The 17258-nt window shown below is 40.4% G+C and overlaps 1 protein-coding gene across 1 annotated transcript; it reads left to right on the top strand.

Moving 5' to 3' along the window:
* The first annotated feature begins 6483 nt into the window (after positions 1–6483).
* On the top strand, positions 6484–7746 carry LOC129852811 (bombesin-like). The gene is made up of 3 exons (XM_055918459.1): positions 6484–6791; positions 7026–7216; positions 7411–7746. The coding sequence occupies exons 1-3, from the start codon at positions 6629–6631 to the stop codon at positions 7465–7467; spliced, it is 411 nt and encodes a 136-aa protein (XP_055774434.1). The 5' UTR covers positions 6484–6628; the 3' UTR covers positions 7468–7746.
* Positions 7747–17258: the final 9512 nt, after the last annotated feature.

Here is a 17258-nt window from a genome sequence, read left to right as displayed (position 1 = left end):
ATTTTCAAAATGCCATTATTTTACATGCAGTCTAAAAAGCTTGTTTCTCTCAATATTTTTGTGCACAAATTTGTTTACGTTGCTGTTCGTGAGCATTTCTCCTTTGCCAAGTTAATCCATCCAGCTGACGTGTGTGGCAAATCAAGAAGCTGATTAAACAGCATGGTCATTTCATAGGTGCACCTTGTGCTGGGGACAATAAACAGACCTCTAAAATGTGCAGTTTTGTCACCACTCAATGCCAGATGTCAGGGGGTGTGCAATTGGCATGCTGACTGCAGGAATGTACACCAGAGCTGTTGCCAGGTAATTGAATGTTAATTTCTCTACCATAAGTCGCCTCCAACGTTGTTTAAGAAAATCTTGCAGTACATCCAACCGGCCTCACAACCACAGACCAAGTGTATGGTGGTGTGTGAGCGAGCGGTTAGCTGATGTGAACAGAGTGCCCCATTGTGGCGATGGGGTTATGGGCAGGCATAAGCTACAGACAAAAACGATTGCATGTATAGATGGCAATTTGAATGCACAGAGATACTGTGACGAGCTCCTGAGGCCCATTGTCGTGCAATTAATCCGCCACCATGACCTCATGTTTCAGCATGATCATGCATGGCCCCATGTAGCAAGGATCTGTACACAACTCCTGGAAGCTGAAAATGTCCCAGTTATTCTATGGCCTGCGTACTCACCAGACATGTCACCCATTGAGCATGTTTAGGATGATCTGGATCGACATGTACGACAGTGTGTTCCAATTCCCGCCAATATCCAGCAACTTTGCACAGCCATTGAATAGGAGTGGGACAACATTCCACAGGCCACAATCAACAGCCTGATCAGCTCTATGTGAAGGAGATGTGTCACGCTGCATGAGGCAAACGGTGATCACACCAGATATTGGTTTTCTGGTCCACGCCCCTACCTTTAAGGTATCTGTGACCAACAGATGTAGATTTGTATTCCCAGTTGTGAAATCCATAGATTAGGGCCTAATGAGTTTATTTACATTGACTGATTTCCTTATATGATCTGTAACTTTATAATCTTTGAAATTGTTGCGTTTATGTTTTGGTTCAGTATATATGTGTAGTCAAAAGTTTGGACACACCTACTCATTCAAGAGATTTTCTTTTCTTGGGTTGAGGTTGGAAATTGTGGAGGCCAAGTCATCTGATGCAGCACTCCATCACTCTCCTTCTTGGTCAAATAGCCCTTACACAGCCCGGAGGTGTGTTGGGTCATTGTCCTGTTGAAAAACAAATGATAGTCCCACTAAGCGTAAACCAGATGGGATGGCGTGTCGCTGCAGAATGCTGTGGTGGCCATGCTGGTTAAGTGTGCCTTGAATTCTAAATAAATCACTGACAGTGTCACCAGCAAAGCACCATCACACCTCCTCCTCCATGCTTCACTGTGGGAACCAAACATGCGGAGATCATCTGTTCACCTACTCTGCGTCTCATAAAGACAAGGAGGTTGGAACCAAAAATCTCAGATTTGAACTCATCCGACCAAAGGGCAGATCTCCACCGGTCTAATGTCCTCTGCTGGTGTTTCTTGGCGCAAGCAAGTCTCTTCTTATTATTAGTGTCCTTTAGTAGTGGTTTCTTTGCAGCAATTTGAACATGAAGGCCTGATTCACGTAGTCTCCTCTGAACAGTTGGTGTTGAGATGTGTCTGTTACTTGAACTCTGAAGCATTTACTTGGGCTGCAATTTCTGAGGCTGGTAACTCTAATTAACTTATCCTCTGCAGCAGAGGTAACTCTGGGTCTTCCTTTCCTGTGGCGGTCCTCATGAGAGCCAGTTTCATCATAGCGCTTGAGGGGTTTTTGTGACTGCACTTGAAGAAAGGGTTCTTGAAATGTTCTGGATTGACTGACTTTCATGTCTTAAAGTAATGATGGACTGTCATTTCTCTTTGCTTATTTGAGCTGTTCTTTCCATAATATGGACTTGGTCTTTGACCAAATAGGGCTATCTTCTGTGTACCACCCCTACCTTGTCACAACACAACTGATTGGCTCAAACGCATTAAGAAGGAAAGAAATTCCACAATTTAACTTTTAACAAGGTACACCTGTTAACTACTTCCAGGTGACTACCTCATGAAGCTGGTTGAGAGAATGCCAAGAGTGTGTAAAGCTGTTATCAAGGCAAAGGGTGGCTACTTTGAGAACCTCGAATATAAAATATATTTTGATTTGTTTAACACTTTTTGGTTACTACGTGATTCCATATGTGTTATTTCATAGTTTTGATGTCTTCACTATTATTCTAAAATGTAGAAAATAGTTCAAATTAAGAAAAACCCTTGAATGAGTAGGTGTGTCCAAACTTTTGACTGGTACTGTGTATATATATATATATATATATATATATATATATATATATATATATATACATTTAAAAAATATATATAATATTCTGAACCGATGTTTGCCCTTTTGACATACAGTGCCTTCCGAAAGTTTTCATACCCCTTGACTTCTTCCACATTTTGTTGTGTTACAGCCTGAACACACAATAGCCCATAATGACAAAGAGAAAACATGTTTTTTTTTTAAATGTTTGGACATTTATTGAAAATAAAATACAGAAATGTTTCATTTACATAAGTGTTCACACCCCTGAGTCCATAAATGTTAGTCACCTTTACAGCTGTGAGTCTTTCTGGGAAAGTCTCTAAGAGCTTTGCACACTTGGATTGTACAATATTTGCACTTTATTCTTTTTTTAAATTCTTCAAGCTCTGTCTAGTTGGTTGTTGATCATAGCTAAACAGACATTTTCAAGTCTTGCCATAGTTTTTCAAGCCGATTTAAGTAAAAACTGTAACTAGGTCACTCAGGAACATTCAATGGCATCTTGGTAAGCAACTTTAATTCAGTGGCCTTGTGTTTTACATTATTGTCCCGCTGAAAGGTGAATTTGTCTCCCGGTATCTGTTAGAAAGCAGAGTGAACCAGGTTTTCCTCTAGGATGTTGCCTGTGCTTAGCTCTATTCCATTTATTTTTATCCTAAACAAACTCCCCAGTCCTTGCCGATGACAAGCATACCCAATACATGATGCAGCAACCAGCATGCGTGAAAATATGAAGAGTGGTGCTCAGGGATGTGTTGTGTTGGATTTCCCCTTAAAACATAACGCTTTGTATTCAGGACATACAATTCAATTATTTGCCACATATTTTGCTGTTTTACTTTAGGATGAATGTTTTGGGATATTTTATTTAATTCTGTGCAGACTGCATTATTTTCACTCTGTCATTTAGGTTAGTATTGTGGAGTAACTACAATGTTGTTGATTCATCCTCAGTTTTCTCCCATCACAGCCATTAAACTCTGTAACTGTTTTAAAGTCACCAATGGCCTTATGGTGAAATCGCTGAGTGGTTTCCTCCCTCTCCAGCAACTGAGTTAGGAAGTATGCCTGTATCTTTGTAGTGACTGGGTGTATTGATACACCATCCAAAGTGCAATTAATAACTTCACCATGCTCAAAGGGATATTCAATGTCTGCTTTTGTTATTTTTACCCATCTACTAGTAGGTGCCCTTCTTTGTAAGGCATTGGAAAACCTCCCTTGTCTTTGTGGTTGAATCTGTGTTTGAAATTCACTGCTCGACTGAGGGGCCTTACAGATAATTATATATGAGGGTACAGATATGAGGTAGTCATTAAAAAAATCATGTTAAACACTATTATTACGCACAGAGTGAGTCCATGAAACTTATTATGTGACATGTTAAGCAAAGTTTTACTCCTGAATTTATTTAGGCTTGCCGTACATAACAAAATGATTGAATTATTATTGACTCAAGACATTTCAGAATATTAATGAATATTTTTTAATTAATTTTTAATGAATTTGTGAGAATGTCTAAAAACATATTTCCACTTTGACATTATGTGGTATTGTGTGTATGCCAGTGATGCAAAATCTACATTTTGTCCATTTTAAATTCAGGCTGTAACACAACAAAGTATGGTCAAAGGGTGTGAATTCTTTCTGAAGACACTGTATATGCTCTCATGGTGGGGAGGAAGAACAAAGAATTAACAAAGTTACTATGAAGATGTTATGAAGGATAAATATTTACCTCTTCAAATCAAGTGTTTTAAAGCTTTGGGACGCAACCTGACAAAGGGCCTTATTCAATAAACACTGTACAGCATCCAAATATTCTTGAGACGCGGCCAAACAGTATTCCTCCCACACCGTTAAAATTGTTACACAATAATACAATAAATACAACCATATTTTATACATGATTTATCAACAGATATTAAGGCAGTTTTTGCTCACAGTCTTCATTTGATGGACCCTTTACAGTTTCCCTGATGGTATGAGTTAAAATTCTAATTAACCGTGGGTGGTCAGTCTTAAAATCACCTTGCATTTCTGGAGGATGTTGCTGTTGTAGAGTGATAGAAGGTTTGATGGTGGTAGCCTGGGATTTTAAAGCACAGCAGTTACCGCAATTTGTTTTACTTCACATTCAGACAATCTTAAAAGGACATGCAGTCTAGATGTGGCCCTGGTTTGCTTATACCATTTCTAATTTATCTAATGGTGAATCCTATACGTCTTTATATAGAATACTGGAAATCCCTCCAACATAGTCAAATCCCCATCAAAGGGTTAATCAGGTATGTTTGGGGGAGACCAACACTTTCCAGGTCTCTAGGGAATTACCTGCATTGACTCAGTCTGTAGTTACTTCACACATCCTTCCGGCACTTTAAGATGAAATAACCTCTAATCAGTGAGCCCTTCAAATTCATGGCTTCCATGCAAGTCGAGTCCAGCTCGGCCAATGACCTCAATCAACCTTTCAAGTATTGTCCTTGTCAAGTAATTTAATTTCTTAAGAGACAGTTTCCCGGTCACAGATTAAGTTAAATCCTGGACAATGAAGCAACTTGTAAGCCATTTTATTCCCTTTGTGTTATTGAAAATGGCTCGGAAGTAAACATTTTCACAGTTAAATTTACACCTGTTGTATTCGGCACGTGACAAATACAATTTGATTTGATTTCATGGAGATTTTACATTGACTTTTATTCCAGAACTAGGCTTAATGCCCTGTGCCCTGAGAAACCGCCACAAATGTCTGAACGTACTTTGTCTCTCTTGCATCAAACTCCTTCATCAATGCACTTGGTTGTCTTGATAGTCCATTCATAATATCCTAATTTCTGTCACACAAACCCACCGCACCCAGGCTAAATGAAGGAACAGTGTGACTGGAGTCTTGGATGTCAAAGGTTAGACAGGGGACAATACCAAGTAGTAGGCCTAGTTCTCTTACTTAACTTCCCAGTTAGCACCCTGAAGTGTCAAAAAGGACACTGTCTCAACAGCTTTAATTCTAGGGTGAGAATCAGCAAGTCCTCTTCTGCATCTCAAAGGGCACCCGATTCCATAGTGCACTACTTTTGATCAGAGCACTACGGGCCCTGGTCAAAAGTAGTGCACTACATAGGGAATAGGGTGCTATTTGGGGTTCAAGCCCTCCTGTCCTAAGACCGGAGGCTGAGGTCCGCGGGACTGAGACTCCGGTCCAGTGACCACGACTGCCTGTGTGCCACAACTGACAGCCAAATGTCAGGCTACTCATGTGGAACTAAGGCCTTGGGGGTGTCTTGGCAGGAAATAATGTTTGCATCCCAAATGGCACCCTATTCCCTACATAACCCATAGTGCTCTGGTCAAAAGTAGTGCACGATGTATAGGGTTCCATTTGTGATGCATCCAATGTGTTGGCCTGAATTTCCTGCCATGCATCTAAGGTGTAAGGAAAGCTGAAGGGATCTGTTGAGGGCAGAGCTGATAATGGACCTAATTTACACCTCCAATCATTTCTCCTAAAATATACATTTATCTCAAGGGGCTAATACTGACTTCTCTGTTGATAATACATATATATTAGTAGAGCTGCTGCATCACCCCCAGAAACATCTGAATAATTAAAAAAAATATGAATAAAATGTTGTTTTTTTAAAGAAAAGAAAAACTCTAAAAAAGTTGTGCCTTTACTAGTCCTGTATTAGAGGACTGATAAGGCCTTCTGTAATATGATCAACCACTTCAATAGTTGCATTGCAGAGTTCTCCAAAATAGGCCTATTCATCTATAGATTAGTCTTCTAAACTAAGAATATTGGAATTTTCCCCCTGCAGTGCCCTAAATTGAGTTTACTATGGACTAATTCATTATGAAATCATTGACATGTTGACATCGACATGTTTCCACATAGCTGTTTACACTGATAGGCTATGTTAAAGTCACCTATTGTTCGAGCTAATCGCCCGTAATTTACGCAGCAAATATCATTTATAGATTTAAAGATTACGTACGAATCATTACGTTGTGACCGATTTAAACTGTGAGAATGACTGACAGCTTGGGTTTGGTCAACAACCATGCTTGTGAATTGCTCTGCATAAAATTCCCCTGACTTCGTGTCGGTGTCACGCAAGAGAGCCCACCCAGATCAGCATGGTATAAATGCAGCATCGGATTGGGTTTGAAAGTCTGTCACGAATAACTGCGCTTCTATTGCCATTTGGAAATTTTGCGTCCAGGAGGAGAGTTCTATAGCCTATTTCTTCAGTAGAGATGTCCGGATTTTTTTTGAACGTTTGCCAACTTGGTTTTTTTACCTACCTTGTGCTTTTTTCTTACATTTCTGTAACCACTTCAGTGAGTTTTGATTTAACCGAACTTGGAAATAAAGTTGCGAAAATTAAAGTTAATCAAAGAGGGAATCTTTGGGCGACAGGTAAGGCATGCGAAGGCTATTCTCAATCTCATCTACAACACAGCATACAATTGTGAAAGTAAAATCTGGCAATTATATCTTTTTTATTCCTAATTACAACAATGGATTAAGTCTAGCTCTTATCAAAGAAAGCTATATTTACTCTTTCAAAATATAGACGTTCAACATGTTAGGAAATATTTAATTTCACTTGAGAATCAAATGACCAAAATATAACTTTCTCTTACCTCCAAGGTCATTTTATGGGCAAGAAGAGTGTCATGGATAGCCCTCTGCTCCAGTCTCCCGATGGGCAGTCTGTGGATGCGTTCGAGGTCGCCTTGAGTCCGGAGCAGAACGGGATGGATAATCTCTTCCAAGATGTGCTGAGAGTCGCGTTGCAAGCCCAACTCAGAGATGACACAGAGAACCGCTCGAAAAACCAGGTGAGCTATCAATAACACCAACCTGTATATGACCATAGATTTATCTGTACAATTTATAATGAGACTATCTTGTGTCAAAATTGCATTGTTTAATGGCATTATCTTAACCAGGTGAGCCTCAACCGGTCTGACAAGAGATTTAACTGTGCAGTAGAAAATACATTATTTAATGTCATTCTCTTAATATCCCATAGGAGACTGGATTGTTGATGAAGATATTAGAGAGCTACATTGAAAACCACAGAAAGTGATGCAGAGGTCTATCATAATGTTCCTTATAACCAAGATGAAGTCATCCAGTCTATGTCTATAAAGGTTTTGGTCAACATGGAATCAAATCTCATATGCTTTAATATGATTGTAACATGTCTGTTCAGTTTACAGTTGACCAAAATGCTATTTGTAATGTCACTGGATCTGAAATGAAGGGTGAATCAAATGTACATGTGTATTTATCGTTTTTGAGGATGTGCTGCATTGTATTGTTGATATTAAATTATTTATATTCAATAAAACCAATTATTTTCAAATTCTTTGACATTTACCGTACATTAAATTATTAAAAGGTTCCAAAAAGGAAAAGTTAATGTTTTCATACTTGAGGTATGAACAATTTATCAGGGTTGCAGAGTGTATGTCCTGTATACTGGACGGTTCTGATTTAGAGTATGTGGACAACTACAAATACCTAGATGTCTGGTTAGACTGTAAACTCTCCTTCCAGACTCACATTAAGCATCTCCAATCCAAAATTAAATCTAACTTCGCTCATGCTGCCAAACATACTCTCGTAAAACTGACCATCCTACCGATCCTCGACTTCGGCGATGTCATTTACAAAATAGCCTCCAACACTCTACTCAACAAATTGGATGCAGTCTATCACAGTGCCATCCGTTTTGTCACCAAAGCCCCATATACTACCCACCACTGCGACCTGTACACTCTCGTTGGCTGGCCCTCGCTTCATACTCGTCGCCAAACCCACAGGCTCCAGGCCATCTACAAGTCTCTGCTAGGTAAAGCCCCGCCTTATCTCAGCTCACTGGTCACCATAGCAGCACCCACCCGTAGCACGCGCTCCAGCAGGTATATCTCACTGGTCAACCCCAAAGCCAATTCTTCCTTTGGCCGCCTTTTCTTCCAGTTCTCTGCTGCCAATGACTGGAATGAACTACAAAAATCACTGAAGCTGGAGACTCATATCACCCTCACTAGCTTTAAGCACCAGCTGTCAGAGCAGCTCTCAGATCACTGCACCTGTACATAGCCCATCTGTAAATAGCCCATCTAACTACCTCATCCCCATACTGTATTTATTTATCTTGCTCCTTTGCACCCCAGTATCTCTACTTGCACATTCGTCTTCTGCACATCTACCATTCCAGTGTTAAATTGCTATATTGTAATTACTTCGCCACCATGGCCTATTTATTGCCTTACCTCCCTTATCCTACCTCATTTGCACATACTGTATATAGACTTTGTCTACTGTTTTATTGACTGTATGTTTGTTTATTCCATGTGTAACTCTGTGTTGTTGTATGTGTCGAACTTCTTTGCTTTATCTTGGCCAGGTCGCAGTTGTAAATGAGAACTTGTTCTCAACTAGCCTACCTGGTTAAATGAAGGTGAAATAAAAAAAATACTCCAGGGAATTGTAAGAACAGAATCCTTTAGTTTTACTGAGAAAAAGAATGCCTCGTCCCCTCATAGCCTACACACATAGACCAACAACTAAGGGGAACGCAGCATACCATCGTAATAATCATTCCACAATGTGAAATTCCAGGCATGATATCAACAGGCACTTCAGAAGACCAATAAAGTGATTTAATAACACAGAGAGATATGAACAAGACCCATTCTTCACTTAAAATCGTCTCATTACTACTTGTTGACTGGAAGACTAGTCTACCAATTGACTACATTCTCATGTGTTTGTCTCTTGAAGCTTTAATTGAAGAAACAGAGAGAAAACTCCAAATTATTACTGACTGATATATAACTTTTTATTTTTTAATACAAAGATTCTGTGCTTGAGAATAGAATAAATCACATTATCACCATAATGCTCTGACTAATAAATCAATTGAAATCCCATTATGTTGTGGAAACAGGGTTTATTAAAAATGCACAAAACAGTACAAGTGGATAGATATTAATTCTGTCAGTTTCTGCCCCCTTTAACACTGATATTGACTGATATTCCATAGGGGCCTATACCAGATTACTTTAGTCAGCCAGAGAAGAGAAGCTTCACTTTTCCTCGGGCTATAGCAGGACTGAGAAATCAACAGATTGTACTCACAGCGTGAGTGAGAGAAATTAACTTGCTTTTTATGCGAGCAAATATAACAAGTGTGTACTAAAAATCAAGTTGAAGCAAGCAACACTTACTTACATAAACACTACATGTGGGCGCCTTACATAAATAATGTATATTCATGATTGAATGTTTAAATCTTGTCTTCAAACTGAAAAAAATCAATATGGTACTCACATTCACCATTTCTCTCAGTATCGTCCAGTCTCTAAGTATTCAATCTCTTATTATCCAACTCATTTTTTATTATCTGGCTTTTTTTGCATGAAGGGATGATCTCTGGCCTTCTCAATCAATAATGGCAATGTAATATATTTCACCTTTATTGCCCTGAGACAATCCATTGTATTATAAACTGAACCAATAACATTAACCAACTGTATTTCAATGACATTTACCAATATGTTCTGCCAGTCATGACAGTTCCTGTAGGCAGGGTATCACATTTTTCCAAACTGCTATTTGTTCTGTGTAGCTTACTTGACTGAAACTCTATACGTCTATACTGAAACATTTATGACATGTAATACATTCAACTTTGGTAACAGATACATCACTCACAAACAACAGGGCTTACACTGTGCATATGAAGGCTGACTCAATGTAAACTTCACAAAAAAAGAAACATCCTCTCACTGTCATCTGCGTTTATTTTCAGCAAACTTAACATGTGTAAATATTTGTATGAACATAACAAGATTCAACAACTGAGACACAAACTGAACAAGTTCCACGGACATGTGACTAACAGAAATGGAATAATTTGTCCCTGAACAAATCGAATCAAATCAAATTTATATAGCCCTTCTTACATCAGCTGATATCTCAAAGTGCTGTACAGAAACCCAGCCTTAAACCCCAAACAGCAAACAATGCAGGTGTAGAAGCATGGTGGCTAGGAAAAACTCCCTAGAAAGGCCAAAACCTAGGAAGAAACCTAGAGAGGAACCAGGCTATGTGGGGTGACCAGTCCTCTTCTGGCTGTGCCGGGTGGAGATTATAACAGAACATGGCCAAGATGTTCAAATGTTCATAAATGACCAGCATGGTCAAATAATAATATTCACAGTAGTTGTCGAGGGGGGGGGGGGTCAAAATCAAAAGTAACAGTCGGTTTCTGGTGTGGCCACCAGCTGCATTAAGTACTGCAGTGCATCTCCTCCTCGTGGACTGCACCAGATTTGCCTGTTCTTGCTGTGAGATGTTACCCCACTCTTCCACTATGGCACCTGCAAGTTCCCGGACATTTCTGGGGAGAATGGCCCTAGCCCTCACCCTCCGATCCAACAGGTCCCAGACGTGCTCAATGGGATTGAGATCCGGGCTCTTCGCTGACCATGGCAGAACACTGTGTGATGACCCTCCTACTCTGTCTGCTGTATTCTTTCTCTTTGCTCTTGTTTTCCTTATTAGGATGTCGGCGGGCGGAGCTGGGAGGGTCGTCAGCGACATGGGACACATCTGGGCCCGGGTGTGTCCCGGGATAAATACACCTCTTCCCCATTCATTGAGGAGACTCTCTCCATGCAGACACACTGTTAGATTTTGGTTGTGGCCGTTTTGTTTGTTTGTTTGCTTTGGCACCTTTCAACACCCCTCATTATCACATTTATGCACGCAACCACTCACTTACACTACTGATTACTGACTAAACACACCATGGTTAATTGTATTTATGTTACTTCAGTTAATAAATGTTTGCTATTCCTTATTTCCACATTGTCTCCCTTTTTGTTACGGACTTCGAGCCCGTTTGTGACAAGTGGGGGCTCTATCTAGGTTCCTGTAAACTGACAGTGTGAGGTTTAAGTAGTTTTATGGACATTTACCGTACACAACATCTAATACATGTAGATGTTAGGAACAAATGGTAGCCAAATGCCACATTTCCCCATCTCACACTATGGGTGCTTGATCATTCAGTAAGGTCTGCACCCAGGGTCTGCTCACTCCCACCACACATCTGCCACTTCAGTTCAGACCCACTTCAAACTTTCTGTTCATGCTCAAAAACACAGCTGAGAACACCTGTTTAGGATTCCTTTTAAATAACCCAATGGCGTTCTCTCTGATGTCTTTGTGTCCTCACCTGTCTGACTCCTCCCTCATGTCTGATGTCTGATGTTCTATTGTTTTGCCTCTGTATTCGTCAGTTATCTCTCCACTGCTCCGTACCAGGGTTGGGGTCAATTCAGAAAGTAAACCAAATTCCAATTCCATATTTTTCTAATTGAAAAGCATTCAAATGGGAATTTCAGCGTATTTCCTGAATTGACTGGAATTGAAATGGAATGGACCCCTACCCTGGTCTGTACTGTCTGATGTTTGAAGTATTCATTTTTTAATCATTATGTTAGGTGACCTCCTATGTCACAAATAAATGCCATATCCTCAGCACCCAATGTCTGAAAAGCATTCCTACAATCCAGTCAAAAGAGGTCTCTGTATAATAGAGGTTAGATGATTGATTAGATTAGGATGTTTTTTAATTAAGTATATTAGGTATTGTCCTTGTGTTCTCTTCACACAGCATGGATGTATTTGTCACTCTGGGTCTTGATTACTTACAGCTGTGTAGTTCTAATACACTAACACCTCTTCTCACATTGTTGTCTCGTGTGGTTGATTTATGATTGTTCCTCTTCAAATGTTTTCTGATTTAAGTTTCCCAGTTGTAATTACTGTTTATAAACTGGGTGGTTTGAGCCCTGAATGCTGATTGGCTGACACCCGTGGTATATCAGACCGTATACTGTGGGTATGACAAAACATTTATTTTTACTGCTCTAATTACTTTGGTAATCAGTTTATAATAGCAATAAGGCACCTCGGGGTTTGTGGTGTGGCCAATTTACCACGGCTAAGGGCTATATCCAGGCACTCCTCGTTGTGACGTGCATAAGAACAGCCCTTAGCCATGGTATATTGGCCATATACCACACCTCCTCAGGCCTTATTGCTTAAATATATGACACACAAGTATACATAATATATTTTATACATGTAGGTTACACATTAATATAGCCATATTATGCATGGTAACATGTGTTGCATAGTGTTATTATCATTATTATTACTAGCCTTGCATAGCTCCCAGATACACCGTCAGTATGGAGTAGGAGGAACACATTCTCTTACACAGAATTCATTCAGCCATATTGAATTTGGCTATAATCCGTGACCCCTCAACTAGCCTATGCACATGCATGACACCTCTGGGGAAATGCTTTTACATTTAATTAGGCTGTCTCTTCAGAATGATATGCTAAATCTCAAAGGGTCATCATGATGTAATTTGTAGATAAAAGTAAATAAATAAACAAACAATCAACATTTTGAATGGTCAGATGAGGTAACACCCACCCATGTATAGGCTACAGTGTAGCACATCATATCATAGTCTTAATTGTATTTCGTAATGAACAGTTGATTGAATTTAAATGTGATTGTCTTTCCATGACTAATAGCTCGCACACATCGCACCGAATGTGGATCTAGGGTTTGTCTGCCGATCGTCCCGCGCGCTGTGTTTTGACCACCCACTGTAGACGTCTGACTGCCGACATTTTTCAAGCGGTTCCACAGGTAAAATTGGTGCGCAATGCGTTTGCAAATTACGTTCCGAGGTGTTAAGTACTCTCGGCCAGCAAACGCTATTGGTGTGTCTGAGTCCTAAGAAGTGCACGACTGTAATGTTTTCAGTGTTGGTCATTGAGTAAGTAGTAGGCGGCATCCCCAGTTAGAGTATGACGTGCTAGTCCAGCCCGCCGGCCCCCAACACTAGATCTCCACTGGCATGTGCTCCTTCTCTCCTTGGGGAAGAGAGATTGAATTTATCATCTCAATGGCCTTTCCTTGCTTCCCACTCACTCCAATACACAAATCCCAGTTTTGCCTTCCTTGCTTGGTAGAAGATATACAGTGATCTGTCTCCTCTGACAGTCACATACACATCTGCTGACATGTCTAGCTGGAGGCTGATAGGATATTAACCAGGTTAATGATGAGGAGGGCAACAGGCAGACAGACAGCCGAGGAAGCAGTCATTTGCTCTCATGAACGCACTAATGTTGATTGGGTAGACAGCTTCTTTATTAAGAAAGTAAACTATGTCCTTATATCACTTGATAGTGAGACAGATATCACATTCATATAGATAACTCAAAGATATCATGTATGAAGCCAATTTAATTTGCTTTTGGAGTTGTTTTGAGGAAATCATAATTTTGCAACGTTGGGTTGGCAGATGTTTTGTTATTCTAAATTTACAGGGAGATATGAAGTGATTTAAATGTATTTTGGGGCAGTAACTCCCAGCACCACAAACAACCTAAGCTTGTTAGTGTGTGTGTAAACCCTCTTCTGAATGGTTTAAATTACCCCCACAATAAGATTATACTGAAGGAACAGGTCAAGCCATTGCAATGCTGATGGTGAGAGAGAATGAATCATTACGCTTCTGTTTGTGACATCAGTATGATGAGTAGACTGATTCCAATATAACAACAATTGTTCCTGGTTCAAATGTATGTTTGTAAAACAAAGATTATAGCATATGCCTGGACAATTTGAATGAAATAGTAACAGTTTGTCTTGTTAGTTAGGTCATGATTTCCCGCCCTAAACGGATCAAAAAAATAAATTTGCTCTGAATACCAATTAAACTCTTGGTGAAAGTTAGCCATAGAGACTTGTTATCATGATGCAAAAATGCATTTGGCTCCCAGCTTATATTACCTATGGCTGACTGATAGATGGATCTAGGTGGCATTTAATAGCTCAATAAAGGAAAGGCTTTAGGCAAGGGCTAAAGCCCACAACCTCAGAGATAATGTAGACCCTAAGGTATTCATTCTGTCTAATTTCAAACCCTTGATGTTGGCTGTCAGGTAGAGGTAATTCATCAGTTTTATAATGCAAACTCACGAGACCATACCGGTATGTGGGTTTAACCGTTTGAAAATAATCAACAAATAAACCCCAGTGGATCTGAGAAAGACATTGGGAACACATTGGGATCTGCGTGCTTTGAGAAACACACAATCCTCTGACAGGAGTTTTGTGTGTGTGTGCATCAATATTTTGTCTCATATTGTACAGAAATTGATGCAAGTCAAAGCTAACAACTGAGGGGGTATATTGCCACCTTCTGGTATGAATGATAATTTTCCTGTCTGATTTTTTCTAATCTTTTACTGCTTACTGACTGCCTATCAGTTTTTAAACCCTCATTTATGGTAGCTATTAGTATAGGCCTTGTATGTGTGTACTATGTACAGTGTGTGTGTGCATGTGTGTCTCATATTTTGTGTTTGATTGATATATTTTTGATAATTAAAAGCTACTAGGCATGTTAATTGTTACTAATCTGTAATCTATTTTAACAAAACAAGTTATACATTGTATCAATTCATAATGTTACAGTATCCAACAGTTTACTGTCTGCAGGTACTGCTGGATATTGGGAGGTCTTTATTTGCAGATGATGGGGCCTTATGGAAGAGGGGAAGATATGTACCATACATAGTCAGGAAAGTACAGGAAGAAATTGATGAGGTAGAGCGGTGGGCATTAATGTGGGGATTCAGGTTCTCTGTAGAGAAAACTCAGACAATGTTCTTTACCGGGAGGAAGGTGGGAGATGAGGTACGCCTTTAGGTTGACGGGAGAGAACTGGAGAGTGTGGGGGCCTTCAGGTTCCTTGGGGTGTACTTTGACACTAGAATGACCTGGGCAGAACACATTGAGAGAGTGGTGGGAAAGTGTAAGAAGGTGCTAAATGTGATGGGCTGTCTGACAGGGATGGAATGGGGGGCTGTGTATTCCTCACTGAGGACCATGTATGTTGCATTGATTCCATCTGTAATTGACTTTGAGCTTATGGTTCGGCAGCCCCTACCTCACTGAAAAGATGTCATACAGGCACTATGACTCAGAATATGTAGTGGGGCGTTTCGGACCTCCCCAGTGTCAGGTGGAGATGAGGGAGATGCCATTGCAGATTAGGAGACAGCAGCTGGCAATTAACGATTGACTCAACCTACAGGGGCATGGGGTGTCTCATCCTGCGAAAGGGATGCTACATGCATGCTGGGAACATGAGCTTTGGGTGGTGGGTAGTTATTCCCTTCGTAAGGCAATCAAACAGGCAAAACGTCAGTACAGAGACAAAGTGGAGTCGCAATTCAACGGCTCAGACACGAGACGTATGTGGCATGGTCTACAGACAATCACGGATTACAAAGGGAAAACCAGCCACACCGACGTCTTGCTCCCAGACAAGCTAAACACCTTCTTCGCCCGCTTTGAGGATAACACTGCCACCGATGCAGCCCGCTCCCAAGGACTGTGGGCTCTCGTTCTCCGTGGCCGATGTGAGTAAAACGTTTAAGCGAGTTAACCCTTGCAAGGCTGCCGGCCCAGACGGCATCCCTAGCCGCGCACTCAGAGCATGAGTAGACCAGCTGGCTGGAGTGTTTACGGATACATTCAATCTCTCCTTTATCCCAGTCTACTGTCCCCACCTGCTTCAAGATGGACACAGCTGATTGCATAAGACAGCATCCAACAGGAAAGTGTGACTTTTGCCAGGAAACAGACAGTGGTGCATGTGCTGATATAGTGTGGGCAGAATGAAAGGGAAGAGAGACAGATCCAATATGAGGGAGAAGGGGATACAGGAATTGAGTTTAATGAGCATACTAAGTAGAACATCATCAAATCAAATGTTACTGGTCACATACACATGGTTAGCAGATGTTATTGTGAGTGTTTTGCGAAATGCTTGTGCTTCTAGTTCTGACAGTGCAGAAATATCTAACAAGTAATCTAACAATTCTACAACAACTACCGAATACACACAAATCTAACTAAAGGGATTTTACATTTACATTTAAGTCATTTAGCAGACGCTCTTATCCAGAGCGACTTACAAATTGGAAAGTTCATACATATTCATCCTGGTCCCCCCGTGGGGAATGAACCCACAACCCTGGCGTTGCAAGCACCATGCTCTACCAACTGAGCCACACGGGATGGAATAAGAATAAATACAGTTGAAGTCAGAAGTTTACATACACTTAGGTTGGAGTCATTAAAACTCGTTTTTCAACCACTCCACAAATTTCTTGTTAACAAACTATAGTTTTGGCAAGTCGGTTAGGACATCTACTTTGTGCATGACACAAGTAATTTTCCAACAATTGTTTACAGATTATTTCACTTATAATTCACTGTATCACAATTCCAGTGGGTCAGAAGTTTACATACACTAAGTTGACTGTGCCTTTAAACAGCTTGGAAAATTCCAGAAAAGGATGTCATGGCTTTAGAAGCTTCTGATAGGCTAATTGACATCATTTGAGTCATTTGGAGGTGTACCTGTGAATGTATTTCAAGGCCTACCTTCAAACTCAGTGCCTCTTTGCTTGACATCATGGGAAAATCAAAAGAAATCAGCCAAGACCTCAGAAGAAAAATTGTAGACCTCCACAAGTCTGGTTCATCCTTGGGAGCAATTTCCAAACGCCTGAAGGTACCACGTTCATCTGTACAAACAATAGTACGCAAGTATAAACACCATGGGACCACACAGCCGTCATTCCGCTCAGGAAGGAGACGTGTTCTGTCTCCTAGAGATGAACGTACTTTGGTGTGAAAAGTGCAAATCAATCCCAGAACAACAGCAAAGGGCCTTGTGAAAATGCTGGAGGAAAC

The sequence above is a fragment of the Salvelinus fontinalis genome, chromosome 4 (genome assembly GCF_029448725.1).
Source record: "Salvelinus fontinalis isolate EN_2023a chromosome 4, ASM2944872v1, whole genome shotgun sequence".
Classification (NCBI taxonomy): domain Eukaryota; kingdom Metazoa; phylum Chordata; class Actinopteri; order Salmoniformes; family Salmonidae; genus Salvelinus; species Salvelinus fontinalis.
Note: the sequence above shows the minus strand (reverse complement) of the source record. Positions and strands in the feature narration are given on the sequence as shown.

Excerpts from the sequence above, each read along its gene's own strand:
- LOC129852811 (XM_055918459.1), top strand. The coding sequence starts at position 6,629 with ATGTCCGGATTTTTTTTGAACGTTTGCCAACTTGGTTTTTTTACCTAC. Across the intron at positions 6,792-7,025 it reads AGGGAATCTTTGGGCGACAG|GTCATTTTATGGGCAAGAAG; the intron begins GTAAGGCATGCG and ends CTTACCTCCAAG. Across the intron at positions 7,217-7,410 it reads AGAACCGCTCGAAAAACCAG|GAGACTGGATTGTTGATGAA; the intron begins GTGAGCTATCAA and ends AATATCCCATAG.